The 24,014-nt window shown below is 38.2% G+C and overlaps 1 protein-coding gene across 1 annotated transcript; it reads left to right on the top strand.

Annotated features, from left to right (window-relative positions):
- Positions 1–3,470: 3,470 nt before the first annotated feature.
- LOC143347908 (uncharacterized) lies at positions 3,471–22,315 on the top strand. The gene is made up of 4 exons (XM_076777553.1): positions 3,471–3,604; positions 16,166–16,381; positions 17,237–17,529; positions 20,910–22,315. The coding sequence occupies exons 1-4, from the start codon at positions 3,599–3,601 to the stop codon at positions 21,202–21,204; spliced, it is 810 nt and encodes a 269-aa protein (XP_076633668.1). The 5' UTR covers positions 3,471–3,598; the 3' UTR covers positions 21,205–22,315.
- The last annotated feature ends 1,699 nt before the right edge of the window (positions 22,316–24,014 follow it).

The following is a 24,014-nucleotide window of genomic DNA, read 5'->3' on the forward strand; positions in this document are numbered from 1 at the left end:
ATCGTACCCATTTTCTAGAAAAAAATTCAGTACGGTCGGAACTTTAAACGTTAATAACTTTTTAACGAAATCTCCATCGACAAATTAGTATTCTTGATTTTCGTCTTATTTTGGCCTCTAGAATCTCCAATTAAATTTTTCCCAGGGGTGGCCGAACACCCTGTATACTTATATTTTATCTATCGTTTTGTTGGAATCGATGGAGAACGAAAATCGATGTGTAAAACCTGTCGCGTGACAGAAAAATTTAATCTCTTGGGGGACGGATCGTTTTAAATTAGAGGGAAATTTAAATTAACATCGACTAATGGCGTTCGTGGAAAAATTGAAAAAATTGCAGACTCGGGGAATTATTTTGCTTGCAAAGAAAAGTTCGGGCCTAGGAACAGCCATTTTTCGACGAGTTTTGTTGGCGGAATATTTGATCCCTGTAAGCGTAAATTATTTTTCTTGAATCGAATGAATATTCAAACCGGTATTGACACGTGTCGAACGTGTGACAGCCATGTAATATTATTGGAAAATTTGATCTCTTTAACGGCGAATAACGTCGCTTGAATTGAACGGGATTTTGTATGTAATATCGAACTTTGATATTTATCGATCAATTTATCGATCTTGTTAATTTTTAAAATTTAACTCATTTTATTAAATAAAAATTCAAATCAATGGCATTTATCAATATTCTGACAAAAATTTCAACCGTTATTTACTATGTCTTGTGACATGTTATGTCATTGAAAAGTTTAATCTCTTTACTGACGAAATATATTGCTTGAAATAACCAATCAAGCCGTAGGTAAATGAAATTAAAGTCCCTCCAGGCTATCTAGAGAAAATACAATATATATTATCGAAATATTATTCGCTGTAGTGCCGCATGGTTAAATTGAGGTCAAACAAAAATGCAAACTGATGTCGATCTCATGAAGGTCCTGTCATCAATATTCTATGTCATCGATAAACTTAATCATGAATATTTATTCACGATTTTGATCATATTTTTTTCGTGCTACAATTAATTTAAAATTAATCACCAGAGGCTCGTCTACGATAAACGATCAATTTAATTTCAGTAGATTGTACTCTAAAATTACCTAGATTTTTGAACGTTAAATCAATACGAAATTAGAGATTTTTAATAAAAGTAATAGAGATTCACATCATGGTTAATGCTTTAATAAAATAAGTATACCATATTACGTTGTTGCTTTTTCGTAAATGTCACCAGTATTATCCGGTAATTTAAATAAGATCCTTCGTGCTGAAAATGTCGGATCGATTCCTTTTTCCATCAGGTTTCCATATGGACTTAATTTATCATCGATCCTTGTCATTTTTACATAATTTTACTTCTCTTCAATAATATCAGGTGACATTGAATAGCCATGCGATAGTCACTCCCTCAGGGGATCTTATTAAACTCGTCGTATAATACATTACTATCTTTTCAGAAATTGTAATGTACAGTCTGGTCGAAGATCGTAAAATCAAGAAAAGTAATATTAAAAGTTTCTTTTATAAGGATAAACGATACTATAACATTTCAGGTTAATTTTCATTCGTCGATATTTACACAAAGTCTATAAAAAATTTTCTTTCGTAAATGGAACTTCTTAAGTTTTTTTTATTCTTCCTTCGGATAAATATAGCATACTACACGTCGACTATATATTTTAGGGACAAAAATAAAATGGCGGTGCAGCGAAGGGTTAAATTCGATGCCCTGGATAAGGGTTTTCAATAGATTTCTTCAAAGGTGGTTCTTTGTGGTAGTAACGCACGTGTGAATTTACAGAAATAATCAATAAATCTATCGATTATCCAACAGAAGTAGCTGAAAAACATGTAACAAAATTTTTTAGTAAATATACATTCCTTTCAAAATTAACTCGTGTCCCTAACCCTTCGCACCGAAGTGCAACATGCAATTTGTTTCTAACGAGAAAAGCGTAAAAATGAAAAAAGTAGACTTTCGATTAAAAGTTGAGCGTATCAACGAATTTAATTTAAAGGATTTAGTGCACGTCGTCTCATAAATTTTAAAGGCCTCTTTATTATTCATACTTTTCTCTAATTACCGTCTGTATTCCCGATTTATTGTTCCACGATTCTGTTTTCCGCAACACGAGTGTATTATCGTACAATATTAAGGTTTTACGAATAATCCTCCTCTTGTCTTTCAATTTACTGCACATTGAATTCGTTACTCCGGGACTTCCGCCTTTTGTCTCGCGAGTTTTAAGGATCCTCTGATTGCCTCTTGAGCTCTTTTATTCTTCGTTCTTGTTTCGTGCTTCAAGGTTTTATTATTTACGCCTCGTCGTATCTACACTATGAATTTAAGATCGTTTCTTTCTTCCCCCAATCTCGACTTCCATCGTTCGCCCCGTGAACCTTCAAATTTCACGAATCTGCTCACCCTAATAAATTCACAACGCGCCAAAGCGCACAGTTTCGCATTCTGCAATTTCCCAGTTCGACTTCGCGAATATTTATAAAATTTTCACGAAAGGCTGATTCCATTTTCCAAATCCCAAAGTTTTATTCTCGAAAGCTTTCGAGCGACTGCGAATTTCCCTCGGATTTCCTCCGTTTTTCTTATCGCGAAAACCGAGTCCAGCCTCTCGAGGATCCACGTTATTCCTTGCTCTTAACTTCATCAGTCTGCCGGTAATCCGAACGCATTTTCTCCAGCTCCTTCTCCCGATGAATTGGATCATCGATCCCGATTTACGATCCCGTCTTCGATCAAATCGTTCTTTGCTTCCCCACCTGAGCGTTCCTTCCATTGTCTGCGGCGCCATTCAACTAATTTTCAAGAGTTCTAAATTACTATGCACGAGGTTCTTGTTCGACTAGATACATCCAGGCAAATAAAATGTAATTCGAGTCAAATTCCGGGAGACAAAATTGGCTCTATTTCTAAACAAGAAGTAATTTCGAAGGGTTCGTTTTAAATTAAGAATTACATTTCATCCGCACTACTTATCGCTCTAGACTAAATACTCTCACAGCAGAAATAATAAAAAAGTTACAAACGAACGTGTTACGCATTTTCTCCTAAATCTCCTGTAACTTTGTCATTTTTGCTAATTTTATTTTACTATTTTAGTCGTTCTTAAAACCCCCAACCATCGAAAAGAGATAAATAGTTTGACCCCTTAAGCCTACAACCACCCCCATTCGAAAATCACGAGAACCAATCTTGAAAGGTGGAAGAATTTCGCAGGGGAATTCCACGGGGGTGAATCGGGGATAAACTGGGAATCAACAACCCGGATAACGATTAGGCTAGTCGTTGGGACTCTGGGGTAAATCAAACTCTCGTCAGAACCCGCGGTGGTGGACCTCTCTCACCCCCACGGCGATACTGAGCGACCCATCCCCACCGCTGGCGCGCTACCGGATCGAGGCAACCCCCTCCCCCGTTCCATGGAGCACGCTTCCGTCTCGACCGTCCTTACCAGCGGAACCAGTCGTAGTTCGAAACCCCTAGGAGACCGATCGAGGGCCCGATACATCCTGGACGAAGACACCTGGGCACGAGTCGACGGATCGCCCCGTGATCCTTGGCCATGAGCTCGGCCCCGGAAGCATGCAGGTGGGTCGCTCGATGGCACCAAACGCGTCCTGTTTCCGCGTGACCAGGTCGAGTTCGTCGGGTCAGCTCCTGGGGTGAGCGTCATCCTTTTCGTCGAACGTTCCATTACCTATTTTGGGCCATCTCGAACCTCGCAAAATTTACACAACGCAGTTTGAAAAAGGAATTTTTTTCATAGGGAGTTATTCTGATTTCGATATTTATGGAGAGATTCTCTCGAATTGTAGACTCAATTTGGAATCGAGGGTTATTTTATTTTTTTGTTTGGATCTTTAGGTGTATATCGAGAGTGTGTTTAGTCCGAGGGTGGTTTTTCGTTTTCACCCCACTGTTCTAATGAAAAAGTGATCGAATGCTCCTTCAATCCAGGTGTTTATGGAAATTGTATTATGTTTATGTGTAAATTGTGACTTGTGATTATTAATTGTTGATTTGACCAATTTTTTATTTGGTTTCTAGATACTCTTAGATAAATTTGAAGAGACGTTGTTGGTTGAAAGGGTTTAAGTGTCTTTTGTTTCGAACATGTGCAATTTTTTAATTTGGAAATCCTTAAGGGAAGTTTGGAGAAACTTTGTCATCCCTGTTCGATGGGCCAGTATCTAGAGGGTGGTCTCTCCTTAAAATTAATTGCAGACAAAATACATCGAAATTTGAGTACTTTTGGAAATTCGATTTAAGTGTCTATGGATATTGTGTTGAATATTTATTTTCTGTAGATTCAGTTTGCAGTTAAGTCGTTTAGCGATTAGCCTTTTATTATTTGATTTTTCGAAATAAATTTCTAGACAGTGGCAATGTTTAAACACGAACTCACCAAAGCTGTTTTGAACGTTCTACGTTTACTCTCTGCATTTGACTTTGAAATAAGTTCTGCATTCGTGTGTATATCCTGTGCAGATGTAAACTGTCCTCAGACGTCTTAATACGAGTTTATTATTCAAGATCGAGGGGTTTATTCCAGTAACGAATCGTTTTTACCATTCCAATGGAAATTTAACAGGAGCAAATTAGCCGAGATAAGTTTAGAGAGACTTGTTGATCGATTCTAACGGGCCATCCGTTGAGACGAACGCCGAAAGGTCCTTTCTCTGCTCGCTTCGCAAACGTTCCGAGATAGAAAAGTAAAAAAACCCAAAAATCACGAGTTAAAAATTGCGAACTCGTTGGTTATCGTAGCAATCAAATTCCAACTTCTAGATCCAAGATACTCGTTTTTATTCTGTCGAAAGACAAACTACTTACGTAGCAAATAAATTGTATTTTTTCCAGTACTTAATATCGTAGAGATCGTGAGATAACGAGATCTCTCGAGGGATAAAAAAGTTTAAGCGTCGTCGGTGAAGTCCGCCTCTCCCAGTTAAAAATGAAATTTATTCGCCCCTGAATAGTGATGCTATCTTTACCTTTCAAATGTTTGGCATAAGTTTCGTTTTATCGAACCGTGAAATATCATTTGGTAAACGTCGTCGAATTTTACTGTCAAAGTTCGCTTTTCTTATCGTTTATGGATACTAGTCATGCATAGTTTAGAACCTGGTATTGATTCGTACTCGTCTTAAAACATTTTATTCGATTAAATTGGTTTGAACTTCGTCCAATTCTGACTTTACTCGCTATAAAAGTCGTCAGTAATCGCCTCGATAGTTTCAGGTCTTGAATGTTTCACTCGCGAATAAAGAATGAATTGATCGTATTACTTTTGCTGACAAATAGTTGACTACATTTTAAATACACGCGATACAGGGGTATTTCTAGTTACCCTCTCGAATACCGCAGGTGCTACGAACAAAGAACATCGCGTAGAAACAGCCAAGGAAAAGAGGAAGTCCTTGATAAAAACGACCTTCGATCGTTTTCCTGGGGATCTTGATGCTGCACACCCCCGTGACTCACTGGCTCGGTTTTCGAATGAAAAGGGTGGCGGTTCGTCGAGGTATAATGAGATTCTCTTTCTCTTCTTTTTTCAGTTTCGCTATCAGAGCGAAATAACGTCGAGTGATGCCTCGTATTCCCTTTGAAAACATTCGGGGCATCAGCGCGCTACGGGCTAGTCTGTAAACGACATTTTTAATTAATTTCTGAAAGGGTGTAACGCTCTCGAAACACCCCCTATTCCGGCGCAACATTATCTACAGAAACGAAGAATAAATGGGGGGATTTGGTCCTGAATCTTTCAAACTCTTGCTGTCCTATATTATTTTCCATTAAACGTTGTTGAATTTGTACAATTATAATATACAGTCACTTCTAATTCGTATTCGTACACTATACACTGATTCGCTGAGAGAAACTGTCTTAAACTTTGTTTCCTATTATGTTTTTTAAATTGTTGTTTGTTTATTATACTCTGTGTTACTTCTCTATATTTACATAGTGTTTTTTTTCGTTTTTTAATATTAATAGACAAGTAGTGGTTAATTATGAAACTGATACGAATATTAATAATACAAACAGTTTAAAAATCACCAAATGTGTGTATTTTTTTTTCTCGTGTGGTCACCCATCTTGAACTGCACGCGACTCAATACAGCTGCACTTTGATAGATCGGACAATCAGTCTATCCAGCATCCCACAATCTCTGACAAGTTTTATATATAATTTAAACCCTTAAATATCTCAATGTATGAACAAAATAAACTTACACCAATTTCAAAAATTCAATTCATAAGAAACAAGTTTTTTTTTTCATTTATAGCGAATAATGTGTGAATACAAGTAACGATTTTAAACACAGAATAACCGTTCGCTTTTATTCGCTATTTTTCGATTTGAATTCTATTTACATACAACAGGCCCATCTAAAATAAAAAAAATCAGTACTCTCGAGAATGTCGATTCCCTTTTCTCCGTTTTACCGTCGAATCGCTGCAGAGAATGTTCGAACGGTTCGAGGACGTCAAAGGACGAGCGAAAATTTCATCCCCTCGTTACGAACGACTTCACGAAATCCAAGTCAAAAGTGAATACTTCTTTCCCCGTCAGCTAACGCAACATCGCGAAGTTAGGCGAAAGTTTATGGCTCCCTTTGACATTTTCACTCCCTTCGGTTCGAGGGCCGTCGGATTTCAATTAATCTTCGCGCCAGTGACCAACTACTTTTCCATTACCCTCTCGTCCAGTTTATTCGATCGTTGGATTTCTATTCTTCGTCACGGGGTTGAAAATAACGCGACAATTTCGAGCTCGTCGATAACAAATATAAATTTCTTCGTTAAAAATTTTACACGAGACACACTTGATTTCTACGAATAAGTATAATTTCTCTCGGCAAGGAGATCGTCGAGGCGTCGGGACGGGGTAATTTTCTCGCGTAATTGACTCTTAAAAATTAATCGAACGTCGACGGGGGTGTTTCCGTTTACACGCGTGGAGGTGTCGTGCTGGGAAAAGCAACCCCTTTTTTCCTTCCCTTCATCGACCGTGCCGTGTCAAGGCCGTAGCCAAGAATCTTTCAGTCACGGTCACGAACATCGTTCTCTGTCTGTTCGACACGATTTGCAAATCATTAGTCGCGATTATGGGTGTATCGAGAAATTTTTTAATAACAGCCAACTGTGCCCGAAGTGCACAGGATAATTTGGGTTGCTACGATACTGTGCTGGTGATATCGGGAATTATTAAACCGATGCATAATTGAACGTACAATTTCAACGGGTAATTGAAATTGGAGGAGAGAATATTTCCAGTAGAAATCACGTTATAAATACTAGTTTTCCAACCGTTGGGTGAATAATAGAAAATTTGATAAGAACGGCGATGAAAATGGTTTCTTAAAATTGAAATTTTATTTTAATCGAATACCAAAGATAGAAAATTGTCTAAAGTTTTTTCTGTATCTGGTACGTCAGTAATGAAGAAACGAAACTTTCCACTTTGCCCGAGGCTCGAGACCAGCCTGGAAAATTTATAATTTATTAGGCCGCTGATAATGCGTCCTGGATGCAGCGAAGGAAATATTTATCCCCGTTTCGCCTCGTTGCGAACTTTTTAATATTCTCCGGGAACCGACGTTGCACGATTAATTAATTCCCCGGTAGTTTAATACGGCAGTCGCGAAATTTTTAATGCACTGTCTCGAGAGCGAGGGGAGACGCGTGAGATTAATTTTTAGCTCGGGGGATTAAGTCCGACAAATTAATCTCGAATCTTTTTTTTTTTTAGAACACGGACCATTTTACACGGTATAATTTCTGGCAAAATTCGTGCTCCATTTTCGTTCCCCGCGACCACGAAATCATCGAGGTCGTTCACGATGTTACGGGTTTTCTCAATTTTTTTTATTTAGTTCCGTTTCCAACTATCGAGGAAGTTCTGTATGATATTCCGTGAATACTTTTTTCAATTTCAAACGAAATGATTTGGTCCAGAGAGGAACGCACGTTGCAATCCTGGAAGATACAATTATCTTCTCGCGCGGCTATCAATATTTTCGACTAAATTATTACAATCACAACGTGTACACAATAGCTTTACGAAATCTCACTTTATTCGATTTCAATTGTTCGATGTATTTGCCCACGTGTGCAGACGTGCAACAGTGACTATTCTACCCGTAACAAAAGCGCCATTGTTGTTTCTGGAGTATCGCGAATTCCCTCGAGAAATATTTGTCGTGAGATATGAAAACCATACGGAAACGAAAATTGACAGATTCGTGACAAATGATTCTCAGATAAAGGCCAGGTCACTTTTTCAAAATAATCTACCATACGTTTTGTTCGCGATTTTACTATTCTTTTAAATAAATAGCAATTATTAAAATTACTTTGGGAAGTGTTCCTCTAATTTGCTTCGACATAATGATTACGAGATTCCTGGGTTCGAGAACAGACCTGGGGGATATAAACAGAAAGGATTATGCAAATTTCCTGGTTTTTAGTAATGGTCGGTCGTTACCGCCCTTTGTACCGTGTCATTTTTCTCGCATAAACGGTTGGACCGCGTCCAAATTCTTGTTTCGTTCAAACCGCGTGCTTTGTTTGCCTAGGATTTTTCCCCTCGACAAAAACACCACAAAAGTGTCGTAACAATAAAAAAGAATGTCGTTGACTGTCGGACGGTTGCTCGTGTTGGACTTCGTTTCGAGCTTAGAGACATCACGTTCATAGTTGTTCGTGAAAAGTGCCTGAAAATAAAAAATTCGGGGACTAGCAACACATTCGAATCACAAATTTAAAATCAGGTAGCAAATTGGGCATAAAATAGGTAAAAGCTTATTTAATTTCTTAAAAATTACAAAGTAATTAAAAAACTGTTTTCTCTTATTCCAAAGAAATTGTATTCCTTAGAAGTTGGTGCATAGTTTAGAAAATTTTGTGTAGATATTACATTTTATACAATTTTCACGGAAATTTAGTTTTTCATATACATGTTCTCTCTATTTGAATATTCCATGAAATTTAATTCAGCTTCCCCATTAGAGGTACAAAATAAATATGAAATGAAACCACAACGTAAACTATATTTTTTATATTTTAGATACGTTGGTACATAGTCCAGAAGATTTTGAGTAGAAATTATATTTTACACAATTTTTTTCATACATTTCCCCCCATTTAAGTATTCCATAAAATTTAATTTAGCTTCCCCATTACGGATACAAAATAAATATAGAGTAAACCCATAACTTAAACTGTATTTTTTATATTTTATAAATCTAACAAATAAGTTGGTACATAGTCCAGAATATTTTGAGTAGAAATTATATTTTACACAATTTTTACGGAAATTTAATTTTTTGCATACTTGTTCCCTTCGTTTGAGTATTCCATAAAATCTCATTCACCCACTTGGTGTACAAAAGAAACGTAGGATGAATGGGTTAACAGTAATAATAGCTATCGCGGACCAATCTTCGGTAAGCTGGAAATTTGAACTGTGTCTATTATCTCACGTGCCCATTGTCCTCTTTGTTCCCAAGACAGATGATCCATTTTTTCTTTTTTTTTTTTTTTGCAAATATGGAATACCGTTGGCTCCCATCCGGGGCATGGGAACCCTGCAAAGAACCATCCAGCTTCATTAGAGAGCTTCCTGGTTGCGCTCTATCGATCTGCGTGTTCGCATCGTCTGTTTGACCACCGGTTTTTTTCGTACGAGGTCGGACTAATTATACGTCGAATGAAAAAATCTTTAGAAAAACTATCACCGTAACCGATATATTTATATTGCAAATCCTTTGAACATCGTTCCAACCCTTTGCAACATGACAATATAATATTTTGAAAGATTCAAAGGGTGATAACTACCCCTATGACTTATTTTTTTAAAGTTTATTGGAACTTGCACCAATAATTTAAATTTAACAACATACTATTAATTTAATCGTACGATAAATCTGTGTTATTTTACACACAGAATGACTACCCACTTTTGTTTGCTATTTTTTGGTTCGAAAATGTAATAATTGTAATTTTCCAAACTAGAATTTCATTTACACTCAAACAAATTATTATTATTTGCGTTGCAAATCCTTTGAGCATCGTTCCAACCCTTTGCAACATGACGATAAAATATTTTGAAAGATTCGAAGGGTGATAACTACCCCTGTGACTTATTTGTTTAAAGTTTATTGGAACCCTCACAAATAATTTTTATTTAACGAGTTGGTATAATATTACTTTAAACCTTTGATGAATCTTGAATTAAATTGCCCTTTTTTTTTAATTATTTTGTCTTACGGGGAGGAATTTGATTGTTCATTTGCATACAAATAGGTTTCGTCGCGATGTTTCCGACTTGCTCGGTATCGATTCGTTTCGTGTTCCACCGGCGACACTTTTTTCTCCCGTTTCCCATGGAAATTGCAGTAAGCTTTTTTCAGGCTACCAGCGTCGAAAAATCCCGGATCGTTCAACCCCGATTGTTTCGCGTCAGAGTTTGTCGGGAGCAATAATAAAAATGTGCCCTTTTTTTTCGAATCCACAAATAATCAACAGTTGACGTTCATGGAACCTTTCGCAACAACTCCCACGCTCAAATAGTAATTTTTGTACAAAATTCAAACGATGCAAGCTATCCACCCTCTCTTAATTTACATGTAAATCGAATAATTACTGAAAAATGTTAACTATTTCCTGAAACAATAGTTTCTCGATGCAAATATTTTTCGTGATATTGACCTTCAGTCTTAAGCTTCCATATTTTTTTCTTACCATCAAAATCAATTATTCCACGCGATAAAGTTCGACAAAAATTCAGCAGCTGTAGTTGCAATTTCGTTTATTTAGATTCACTTGCTTCGATAAAGGGAAATTGTTGGAAGTTTGTTGTTATAAATACCGGCGTTTCGTTGCTATTTCTAGCGTTCACTACGAAAGTGCAAAATAGTAAAAAAAAATCGTCGGGTTAGGAACGAACCGGACGAACTCTGCACTTTTCTTGCGCGGCCATGTTGAACCGTCGCTGGTAATTCCTTCGTGCGTCCATCCTACGTCATTGCGTCGCAAAGAATCGAGCCGCGTTGACCTTCATCGTGTCAATGTAAACAGGCCTTAATGAAAATCCGATCTCGAGAATATTTCAGGAAGACTCTGGGGTTGGAAACAACGAGGTTAGGTAACGTCGACGAGGTCGAAGACTTTCCAAACTTCCGTTGAATCGAAAGTTCACCGTAGGATTTATTTATGGGACGCGTTGTCTCGTGTTTCCGCGTTGCTGGCGCCATTATTATAGCTGCTCGAGAGAGTCGCGGAACAAATAGTTTTCCTATTTTTAACCCCTTCGGGCAGGAATTACATTTTTTCTCTTTAACTGGCGTTTAAAGTGCCATCAACGATTACGCGATAAATTACAGTATTTAACCTTTTGCAACACCGTGACTTTGAAATCACGTGTTTTCAAGTCTGATTTATTACGATCGTGGTTCTTAAAGCAACAGTTACGAGCTCCATTTGTTTGCAATTATTGTATATTTCAAGTATTTAAATTCACTTTGAAAGGACCTTTGATATTTTAATTAAAATTTGCAAATATTACTTTGGAAGTATCATACCTTTCTGCTACACAGTCACGATGGCACTGTTTAATTATTGCATTACATCCTGTATCTCCCAGCGCAATTAGAAGTATAATGGAATTAAAAGAGTTATTTCAGTGATTAAATTTTAATTAACTCGAACGATAATTTTATTACGTCGTATATTGTCTCAGATTTTAATTATTTCAACCAAATTATTTAATTTTAAATATCGAGAGTCGACGATATTGTTAGATATTCGTACGCTTGTGTAAAAGGGAATTTTTTATTTATTTTTAAGGCGGTAGATTTCTTCGATAAATTAATAACCGCAGGAAACTGACCGCGGATTTATAGGTTTGGCGCGAAATTAGAATCGCTTGAACCTTGTAAAAGGAAAGTCGTTCGTTACGAGGAGGAAGACGTTTTATCGCGTCGATCTCGTTCGATAACGATTTCTCGTCGGAAACGTTTCACCTCCTATTATTCTGTCTTGATGGCAATAAACAATGCTCTCCTCTACACGATTGGACGCTATTCTTGGACATTCCATGAACATTTTACAACGGATAACGAAACAAACACTCCATAAATTTTTGTACGAGCATGACAAATTTACCGTTGTTCAAACTCTAGTGTCTCGCGTTCTCCGGTTCTATTTATACCCTCTCTGTGAATTGTTTCTGCTTAGATCATTTATGCAGTATAGTGGATGCAATGCATACTAGAAAAAAAAGTATTTCCTATCGATATTTATAAAAAAAAATTTTTTTTACCGTTATTAGAATATATTCTATTCGCAGAAGTTTCCGAGGGTAAAGATTGTAGTTATAATTACTCGTTAACGAAACAGTGAACAATTAATCGCTGAACTTTCCGCCCGTTTTTGTCGCTAATTATTCAATTAATCGTACGGTTCGTTGGTACACGGATCCGTATATTTTCGAGACGCGAATTTAATCGCGTTTCATAACTACGATCGACGAAACGGAATTACACGAAGCTTTCGCAAGTCCAAAGTCGATAAGCCGATTCGAATTTTCGCTTCATCGGTTCCCGTTTGCGGTGAAACTTTGATTCGAAGCTGGATACGGAATTATAAACGGTTGATGCATTTAATACGCGTTTGTTCACAGTAACATAGTTTGGGCTTGAATATTTCCAAATATATATTACTAGAGCGTTAAAATGTCTCGAAAAAAATGACGAAACAATTTATATTGTGCATATCGCATGTAAAAAGAATTTTAAAAAATGATTGAATATTGCCAAATATACAGGGTGTTCGACCAACTCTGGGAAAAATTTTAATGGGGGATTCTAGAGGCCAAAATAAGACAAAAATAAAGAATATTAATTTGTTGATGGAGGCTTCGTTAAAAAGTTATTAACCTTTTAAGTTCTGCACGTAATGAATTTTTTTCTCGAAAATGCGCAGGATTTCGGGGGTATGTCTATTCACCAAAAATGATTGCAATTGACCCCCACAGCTAACAGTATTTTTTTTAGAACGATTTGAAATATTTTAATTTCGTCGAAAAATTTCACACCTTCTCGAATTTTTTTCTCGAAAGTGGGTAGGATTTCGAGGGTACTTCTATATACCAAAAATGATTGCAATTGACCCCTGCAATCGAAAATAATTTTTTTAGTATGTTTTGAAATCTTTTAATTTCGTCTAAAAATTTCAGTACTTTCTCGAATTTTTTTCTCGAAAGTGGGTAGGATTTCGGGGGTATGTCTATTGACCAAAAATACTTACAATTAACCCCTGCAACTAAAAATAATTTTTCTAGAACGATTTGAAATTTTTCAATTTATTTGTTAATAACTTTTTAACGAAGCCTCCATCAACAAATTAATATTCTTTATTTTTGTCTTATTTTGGTCTCTAGAATCCCCCATTAAAATTTTTCCCAGGGTTGGTCGAACACTCTGTATATCATTAGTACATTGAAAGGTAGTTAACGCGGTCACTGTCCCGGTCTCTTAGCGGCGTATCCAAAAGCATGGCGCTGTGGCCCGTATATGGACCATGGACAGTGAACGTGTTAATAAATGAAACAATTCATATTGCGTACAGTAAAAAAAATTTTTTCAAATTATTCAGAGTCTCTATAAATAATATCTAAGTATTCCCAGTGCGGAGATTTGTTGATTTCAATAACAGTTTCATTTTAGCGGAATAACATTCTCTTTGCAACGAACGAAATTCTATGTTAAAGTATTTATTGAAGAATTTGAAGAAATTGTATTCTATACCAATGCTGGGAGAGTAAAATTTTCGTGAAAATTGCACCGATATCGTCGCTGTAAATTTATTATGATACAATTGTTGTTCGAATAGTCCGTCGCATTCAAATTCATCGTTCTGCGGCGATATTTCCGTGGACATTCTCGTCGGGCGAATCAATTCGAGCCGCTGGCAGGCCTCACATGACGTAAATACAACGCGTATAACATGATCGTGCGTGTGAATGACATAACGCCGCGGTACGTTGTTATCAGGACGGGGAACGCAGTTATGTCAGACCCAGAGAACGCGTCTTATTTAGGAAACCGCGATGCTCTGGTTAATATATCGACCATGCTCCGAGCAATCCCTTGAAAATTGTTGTTTCGATGAAAAACAGAATTTCACAACGATACGTGTAATTAAAATTGCACAAATTTTCAGCAATCACAAAGCTACGAAACAAAAGATCCGCTCCATTGTTATCTAAACAATTAATTCTGGCGATATTCCATTATTTTTCTTTTTTTATTTATCGAGTTTACAGGTTTTCCTTTATATTATTATTTTAGCTCGTGCATTCAAAGTATTGAATACAGGCGGCCATCTTGAAACCTTTCAAACGAGTCAATTTACAGAAATAACGATGCACTTGCTCGGAACCGTTTAATTTTTTCTACCTTCTACAGAGTTTCAGGCTTAAACAATTAATTCTAGCAATATTTCATTGTTTTTTTTTATTTATTTCTTTTGTAATCGCAATGTTAGATATTTCTTTCGTCCGTACAATCTTGTAATATTTATTCGTTACTTCGAGATGAAAGTTTAGACAGTAAATAGGTTTTACGGTGCTTCTCGAAAGAGCCACGCGCATAAAAGGGAGAATTTTTATTATTGGGAGGTTTTGGCTCCCCTCTTCGTGAATAATATTACCGTAAAGAAAAAAGTTACTTCGTATAAGAATTTTCCGAGTTGTAAAAATATCTACGCCACGAGTAAGGGTTGGTAAAATTGCAGGTTCTATAAATAGGGTCGCGATGACTATGTTTCTGTGCACAGTCGGTACGAAGGACAGATCCGTCTGATGTAGGCTCGTGAATAATTTAGGGCGGCGTCGGTAATTTCAGATAGAAAGATAACGGTTGAAATTTGTCTTCGATGCTCAAGAATATCGATCTGATCGTCGTTGTTGGCTCAGAAGCGTGTTGGGAATGGGGGCTGAGACGCGTTTAGATTTTATCGAAACAGCAACGTCGAAGATCGATCACACGAGTTTGAGATTCATTGTGACGGGGCGACTATTGTATCGATACCTATCAATCATGTGTTTTGTAACTGTTTACAATTCGTATCGCAAGGTAGAACCTGCTACTGTATGGCTGACAACGACAATTGTTCGATAGTAAATATTTCAGTCCTTGTCGCTCTGCACGGATGTCTCCTCATAATTGTCCAAAAATATTTATTGCAAACTCTTTTGAGAAATAGATAAAAGTGAATTTTATTTGTTGTATCGAAACGACAAAACTGTGGCGTCTTAGATACCGAGATACCAGTTTTAATATTTGAATTTAATTTTCATTACTGTATAATTTTACTATCTAAAATTCTATGAAATTCTCTGGAATGAAATTACACTTTAAGGGGTGGGAAATTTAATTCCAAATATTCCGTTTGCAAAGATATTGAAAATTATTCTACGGCGAGGGTTGAAACGTATAGTTTAAAGCATACAGTGAACATTGTATGTAACATCTTACTGATATTATACCAGTTTTAGTATTTACATTTAACTCTCGTTATTCTATAGTTTCGCTGTCTAAAATTCTATGAAATTCTCTAGAATGAAATTACACTTTAAGGGGTGAGAGATTTAATTCCAAATTTATTCTGTTTGCGAAGAAATTGGAAATTATTCTACGACGAGGGTTGAAACGTAGCTCGTGAAAATTCCGTGTTAACTTTGCACTGGCATTGGAGGGTTTAAAATAAAAAGTTAGGTACAAGAAATACGTGTTAGAGGCCGTTTTTTGAATTTGTATTCCAATCCTTGGATCTCGAAAATGTCTAGCCTCGTGTAGTTTCTTTAACACGTTGACTGCCAGTCTGAAATCCTAAAATTGTTTGCAAGACCAAAACTTTGATTTTAGGTAATTGTAAACTACGCAACTTAAAAGTTGTCGTAGTAGTTACTTTTGTAACCACATTAAAATTTATTTTCTTTAACATTTCGACTTGAAAATTAATTGTTTTAGTTCCTCTGTTAAAAGTCCTGTCACCCATATATGGGTGACGTGGCAGTCAAAGTGTTAAATTCGTCGTGTCTCGTTTTGAGAATGTAAATGAAGGGTGGATGTCGTTCGATAGAAGCCACTGAGAGAGCTTGGCAGATTGTGCCTCGGTACGGGTGAGCAGAGCAACGTCGTCACCGCGGAAGTTTGTCCAGAAACACGGGGCGGGCTTCCTCTGTTGCAAGTATGGCCGAGCGACTCGCCGAGAGGCGAGGCGGACGGACAGGCGCAGGCATTCGTGTTTCCAGACGTCCAGGAGAACGTCAACGACAGCGGCATCGACTCCATCCAGGTACCCTTTGCGAGGAATAAACCCGTAGCTTCCCCAAAACCCCGATTAACGACTCACAAACATCAATGGATCATCGCAGAATCCACTAAACATGGAACCAACATCGCAAAGACACTTTACACTTCCATTAAACACGTTCACTGCCAGATCAAAACCGTATAATACTCTGCAAGTCTTACATCTTGATCGTGGACCATTGTACCCTACATAAAGTTTGTTTTATTTATTTTATTAAGCTTGCATAAATCCGCAAATCTTATTCAAATTTATTCCGCTCGATGTCTGCGCTTGAGAATTAATTTTTGTAGTCCCATAATGGTAGATTCACTGCCAGATTAAAACCGTATAATACTCTGCAAGTCTTACATCTTGATCGTGGACCATTGTACCCTACATAAAGTTCGTTTTATTTATTTTATTAAGCTTGCATAAATTCGCAAATCTTATTCAAATTTATTCCCCTCGACGTCTCCGCTTGAGAATTAATTTTTGTAGTCCCATAATGGTAGATCTTGTCACCCATAGATGGCGTGGTAATCGAAGTGTTAAGAATTGAGGCGGCCATCTTGAAACCTTCGAAATGGGTCAATTTACAAAAACGACGACGATGCACTCGTTCGAAATCGTTTAATTTCCCTTCTATCGAGTTTCACCGTTATTATTCACCCCTGAGAAATTGCATGGAACATGTTTATTTATTTAAACCAGCTTCTCGAAGACCAGTCAAATTTTTACGAGCATTTTCCGTTTCGCGATTTATAGAATTTGAAAACAGATTTCTCGATATTTCTCTTGTACGATAGTACTGTTACGGAGAGGGTATATATCACAGACACGGACGATTTGTTTATAAAGGCATCGCCGTCGCCTTGCGGCGTAGCGAGCACCAGCCCCGCCGCGACGCCGCAGCAATCGCGACGCGCCAGTCTGCTCCATCCGGACCACGCTCGGCTGCAGCTGCACCATTTGCATCACAATCACCACAATTCCGGGTCTAAGAACCCGCCGACCCCGGACAGGACGTCCATCGACGAGGAGCCACCCCCATTACCACCGAGCCCCTCCAGCTCGACCACCAGCAGTCTGCGATCCATGCCTAGCTCCGCCGTTGCTTCGATGCATTCGCAAGACAGGAGACGCAGCAGCAGGTATACAAGCGTTCGTTATAATCGAACAACCCCGAAAAATCCTCCCCATTTGCCATTTCATCCGCTCGAATCCATCTCTGTCCTGAAATGTTTTAGTATTTTCATTTAGTAGATTCTACGATGGTTCTCCACACAATTTGTTAGGAATTTGTATACTACAGTTTCTTCCACTCGTATTCTCGTGCATTATAATATGGTGATTCACCTAAATTTCTTATTAATTTGTTCTATTTTATTTAGAGAATCAAATTATTGTTGTTTACACTGTGTTACTTCTCTATACTTACAAAGTAATCCAATAATACGTGTTTTTTTTTTCGAGCGGTCACCCATTCTGAATTGCACGCGACTCAATGATGCTGCACTTGGGTGATCGGGCGCCACCCAATCTATCAAGCGTTCTACAATTGCTAACAAGTTCTACATATAATTTAAGCCCTCAAATATCTCGATGGAGGTCAAATTTTTTTTCTTTTATAGTGAATTACCATAATAACGTATAATCGTTAATAGTACCAGATGTTGCTCAGCTGTTACGTGGTTTTAAAAACGTCGAAGAAGTTTATTTTCTCTTAGACATTATACCTGAACGTCGATTGATCTAAATAGCGATTTAATGGTAACAGGAAGCCGCGCCAACGTATTTTTACTTCGCCACGAAGCCAAGATCAAGAAAAATAGTATTACTTCTCAGGTTCATCAAGATAGCCTGTCCCACCCTGTTCGAGTCAATTTACATAGTATATTTACGGCTACGCCTGACATTTCCCTGTAAATATAGTGACAGACGGGAAAGGGCACCCTGGGTAGCTTAATCTTCTATTAACATCAATAATGAACCTGCTATACTACAAACGTACTACGAAGAATGAATTATTGGATCAGTTATAGGTCAGTAAAGGTTCCACGTGAGTTAGCAAGGCATCATATAAATATCACGGGATACGTTTCGCTGATTCTATCAATATTCCTCGATAGCTAGCTAGATAATACGCTTGCGGGGGAAAAATTCAAACCTTGAACCACGCGACCACGTGTAATTCAGAAAACTAGATCCATAAAACGAGCACAGTATTTGTCTAATTTTATCGTTGCTTGGTCGTCCTCCATTCATCGACCAAGTGATCGATATTAGTACACCGTATCGACTCATTCATCGTGGTATTAACAAAGAACATTAGACAAAATTTGCAGCTTCATGGAATGGTGAAAAATAGGGATTACTGTTTTCGTAGCTGCTGTGATTTAAGTCAAAAGGATGGAAACAAATTCACATTTATTATAAACGTAATTTGTTTGAAAATTATTCTGTTACTGTCATTATTATTTGTTTATAATACTTCCTGGTACGTTCGGTTATTCCACGCCAAGACAACTGTTCCAATAGTAACCGTTTAATGACGAAAATATTGAGCAAGAAAGGGGGCGTTGAAATCGAATTGTAAGGCAGTCAAAGAAAGGGTTTGTGGATGAATGAATAACGATGTCAAGTATGATGTCGTGAAAGGAACATACTGACTGTTCTTTTAATCTTGTATAGGTTAGCCTGTTTCTGTGTGTGAATATTGCTTTTGTTTATTTGCTGTGTGAATGTTGGTTTTGTTTCACTGACTAATTGTTTGCGATTCTATATTTGCGCAGCGAGCGCGACGGTGGTTTCCATTCGACTTTTTCGGTTCCCCGGTGTTACATAGCGTGACAAATTGTGAAACAATTGAAATACAACATTAAAATTATCATAAAATTGTTTATGTTACGGAAAAACGAATAGCAATGAAAGTTAAAACTTTGTTTATTCTTAAATTCATAATTGCTAGCAGTAGGCCAAGTGTAATCCTTTTTTCCTCAGAAATCGATTCCCCTTGTAACTGTGTAATAACAACTCAGTTCCATTAAAAAAGTCAGAGATCTTGATAAAACTGTAAGAAGGAAGGTAGCAATAAAGCCGTTCATAAATTACGTTTCCCTCCTGATACAGCTTTTGTATTAAAGAGATTTCACACACAATGGTTGATTCCAGAGCCATTCGAGGCGATAAACCGGAAGGAATGGCTATTTATAAATTCTATAGGGCCCCGTCGAAGGTTCGAAAGAATTTCTAACCCTCGGAAAGGGAGAATTGCGATCGAGAAGCTCGATTAAGTTGCCTTTTGTCGTGCGCGGAGTCGAGGTCTCTTGGAAAAAAATGAGAAACAGGATCGCGGAATCGTAGGTCGACGAGAAGTCCCTGAACGTCTCTGTTCCCGATCCGTGAAATTACGGGACAGGGAAAGTGGAGTTAGAAATAATCCCTCGGGCTGACACGTTCTGACGTCGATCTTGGCTCGTGTCAAGGCACGACCCTGGCACCATGCAAATACAACGACCCGAGCACGTGGACTCAGCTCCCTTTCGTTATGAAATATGCACCTCAATTTTTCCGGTGCAACGTTTCGTTTATATAAAAAAAAAAATAAAGTCACAGAAAAATAGACGCCATCGTACCATTGAACTTTTCCCTTTGCAGTTTTTTTCTATCCGTTACCGAAATCGAGATATCACCCTGTATATCCCAGCGACATTAATCATGGCTGACAGTCCAAACGGTTCGGGCCTTTCCGGTTTCCCCCACCACGCGAGAACCGGAAGCCGTTTCCGCTGCCTCGCTGGCCATGTTCTCCGTCGCGTTCCGATGCTTCAAGGGTGGAACCTTCACCCAGACACTGAATCGATCCGACGTAGAACACGATTTCAGTTTCATTCGACAGGATTTACAGTGGCACGAAACACGAATGGACATTTAAAAATTCGAACAACGTCCCGAACGTTTCGATTCGAGATTACATGGATTTCGTAAAAGTTTCCACGTTATTTATACTTTTAACGACCAATTTTGCTAGGAGTTTCTACGACCAACATTTAGATCAAAAGAAAACACAATTTTTCGACCCATACATCTACTCATACTCGTAACACGTTATAATGTAATTTAGACGAGTAGGTGCAGCACCATTAGGAATCGATTGACTGAACCCCTCGCGATTTGCCTCCCCTAGATTAATGTCTTGGAGCTCGTTGAATTACTGGATTTATTCATAAGATTCCGTTTGACACAGAGAGCATGTTACTGCTAGTTGGACCCTTCAATATTTAGATACCTTGTCTCGGATCCAATCGTTCTCGATCGTCTCGTATCATTTCTGTTTGAAACGATAGGTTCTACTTCATTCTAACCCAGATCTAACGCAACCGAACGCTTGCAAAGAATTTCACGTGCCCCCAGTTTGTCATTTTTGTATTCAACCACGAGGAATCATCGTCAGACGTCGTCAAACACGTTCAAACCATACCATCCGTCCCACCCTACGACCTCATACAAAATAAACACGTTTGATCAACAGGTACAGCATGTTCGACGCTCTGGACCTGGAGTACTCGCTCCTGAGGGCAGCAGCCCGTGGCTCCGTAGGTCCGTACTCCCTCTCGGAGTCCCTGCACAAGCTGACCTTCACCCAGAGCCTCGCGTTCCCCGCGTTGGCTCGGGGTTTGGCCTCAAAGCAGAGCATTCCCACCAGAAGGCCTCAACAGCACACGGAGAGCGGATTGAACGCGTTTGCCAAGGTGGTCACCGCGTTGGTCCTGGTTCTGGTCAGCGTGCTGGTCTTCGGTGTTGTGTACAAGTTTGTGAGGACGTGAGGATGGTTGCTGGTGCCCGATCGACAGCCCCCCTCGTCGCAGGAGTTCGGTCGATCGGGCGCTGGCGATCCTCTCGACGATTGACTTTGCCGATCGATCGCCCCGGTACTCTGTTTCGGCGACGTGGACCGGTTCGCGGAGGTTCGAACAAGTTTTGAACACGTTCGAGAGTGTTTGAAGGGCTTTGAGGATGTTCGAAGAAGTTCGAACGAACTTCCAGCACCGAGAACGAATCGGTTGTTCTGTCTGCTCCGGTCGAGTGATGGTTTTTGAGGTTGTTCGATGATGTTTCATCGTGTTTGATGAAGTTTAAGGAATGGGTGCAGACCAGATTGACCATACTCGTACAAGTTGAAAGTCGAGAGATGTTTGCAGCGACGAAAAATGATTGAACTTTGAAAGGGCAATCAGTGTAGTGTACCGATGGAAGTTTGGAGGTGTTTGATGTGGACGAGGATAGTTTGAATAACCCAATCGATTTCCTTTTTTCCACTTAGCTTGCGTTGGTTTGGATTAGGTTATTTCCAACTAAAACTGTTCCAATCGTTTGTTTTATTTTAGTTTTGGAGAAGTTTGAGAGCTGGTTTGATCGAAGTTGCATCTTTGTTTCACTGTTTGACTTGTCATTGTATCGATACCAAAATACGCAATAATGTTCGAAGGAGCTTTGAACTTGTGAAAAGATTATCGAAAGTGGTGAAAATTTTAATCGAATAAAGGAGAATTTGAACGTGTGTAGCTGAGAAATTTACCTCCAATGCGAGGATCGAAACCTAAAGGGTCGAAAGAACGAAAGTAACACGTAGTTAAAAAATAGGATGTAACGAACGAGCTTTGAAACATGAATGCAGATTGTTTAGATCACGTAAATATATTCAGAGTGCATGGAATGCACGAATTCGACCGAGCGAAATTTCGGAGCAAAATATGGAATTTTGATACGGTGCTGAATATTTAACCACAGCGTTAACGAGCGATTTTTTTTTACTGTAAAAACAGTGGACTGCAGACGACTATTAAAAATTGATCGTTACTGCAGTGTTTTCGTGCGGACGAATCGTACACACGCGGAATACAAATCAAACGATTCGATAATCCATGAGAGTCGAATTGAAGATTACCAGTAATAAGTTGAACAAGAAAAGAAAAAGTTATCTTTGACGCTATATCATTGCGCTTGAAATTTACAAATAACTTGACCAATATGTTCGTTGAAACAATATACGAGCAATCTTCTGAGCCTCAAAATGATTTTCAGAATTTCGTCCGCGTGAAAATAATACAAACTAGATATGTAATGCAGGGAGAACGAAAGATGGGTCCTGGGTTAAGTAATTCCTTCCAAGGCTCGTCTTTCGTTCTTCCACGTATAGGATGGTCGATTAGAATCAGGCGATGTTAATGTCCTCGTTGTTTTAAGTAAATCGCTATTTGTATCTATGATTTCTAATTCTTGTCTAACAATTTTATCGACGATACATATCAGCGCTGAGAGACTCGTGATTATTATTTGATAATTTAATAATTGGATAAATGCCACGCAGAAAAAGTAATACGTATATTAAAGTAGAAGAAAATAATGCTTGATTTCACGCATTCGGATTACTCTTCTTTCTTTTATGTAAAATAACGAGGACATTGAACTGGCTCGTTTCTAATGGATCACCCTGTATACACGAACGTGCACAAGCGCGCACAGTTAGGTAAAAGTCCGTGACTCTTGAAGTGCTTTACACGATATTCTCTCGACGACAATCGCTCCGACATTTAGACCGTAATTTTAAGCGACGCGCGAAATGGATCCTCGTCGAGAATTTAAGTCTCGCGCTCGATAATCTACGGCGCAGGCGCGATCGTTGGATCGTTAAAATCTTCTTGCCGCTTCGCGACAAACCTAACGTTAAGGCAGTGCTTTTCGCCGTTAACGGGACGCAAAATGAAATTCGAATTCCCTAGAATCGTCCTTCTGCATTTCGTTGAAGCGTATTTTCAAATATTCTTTTCGTACACGATCGAACTCGATTTTTACAAGCACGAACGTAGGCAAACATCACTCGTTTCGGTTCTTTAATACCAGACTTTGATTTTCTATCGAATTTCCTGTCGATTTAACAATTTTAATTGATTTGCGCGTCAATTGAATTTCGAATTTAAAATATAAAATATTTTCGAGAAATATATTTCTTCGGATTACGTACCGTTGGTACATTGCACAAGATAATCGTGAATTGTACACGTACACATATATACTATGCGTGTATTGTAAGCGTGTACAGGGTGTCTCGAGAATATTGATATTAAAGGATGCACGAAAGTAGTGAAATAACATTTCTATGATTAATCCCACGCGATGTTTACGATCAACGCTTTGTCCTATGCAAATTTCTAATAATACTTTGTGCAAAGACAGGTTACGAAAACTATTATGACTCGAGACAATGTTTTTTTTATATTAATATTTTCGTACGTCGAAGTTAATTCTTTTGCGTTCATGTTTCATGAGACACCCTGTGCATACGGATGTTACGAAGTCGCGCCTTCGTTTCTTTGGCGTTGCGCTATATATTGATAAGCAACGAAATTTATAAAGTAATCTATGAGAACTAATCACGCTGACGGAGAACAACACCGCACTCTAATCTTTTTTTAACACATCGTTGAAAGTGTACAGGGTGTTCCACGCAACTGAATCGAGCCACAGCGTTGAAACAACAAAAGATAGAAAAACATTCTCACACGAAAAATTAAATAACTTCGAAATCATTTGATTTTTCTTAACTGTTTTCTATCTTCTATTGTTTCGACACTGT

This window comes from Colletes latitarsis, chromosome 11 (assembly GCF_051014445.1).
Source record: "Colletes latitarsis isolate SP2378_abdomen chromosome 11, iyColLati1, whole genome shotgun sequence".
NCBI classification, from domain to species: Eukaryota; Metazoa; Arthropoda; class Insecta; order Hymenoptera; family Colletidae; genus Colletes; species Colletes latitarsis.

Excerpts from the sequence above, each read along its gene's own strand:
- LOC143347908 (XM_076777553.1), top strand. Across the intron at positions 16,382-17,236 it reads GCGGCATCGACTCCATCCAG|GCATCGCCGTCGCCTTGCGG; the intron begins GTACCCTTTGCG and ends TTGTTTATAAAG. Across the intron at positions 17,530-20,909 it reads GACAGGAGACGCAGCAGCAG|GTACAGCATGTTCGACGCTC; the intron begins GTATACAAGCGT and ends TTTGATCAACAG.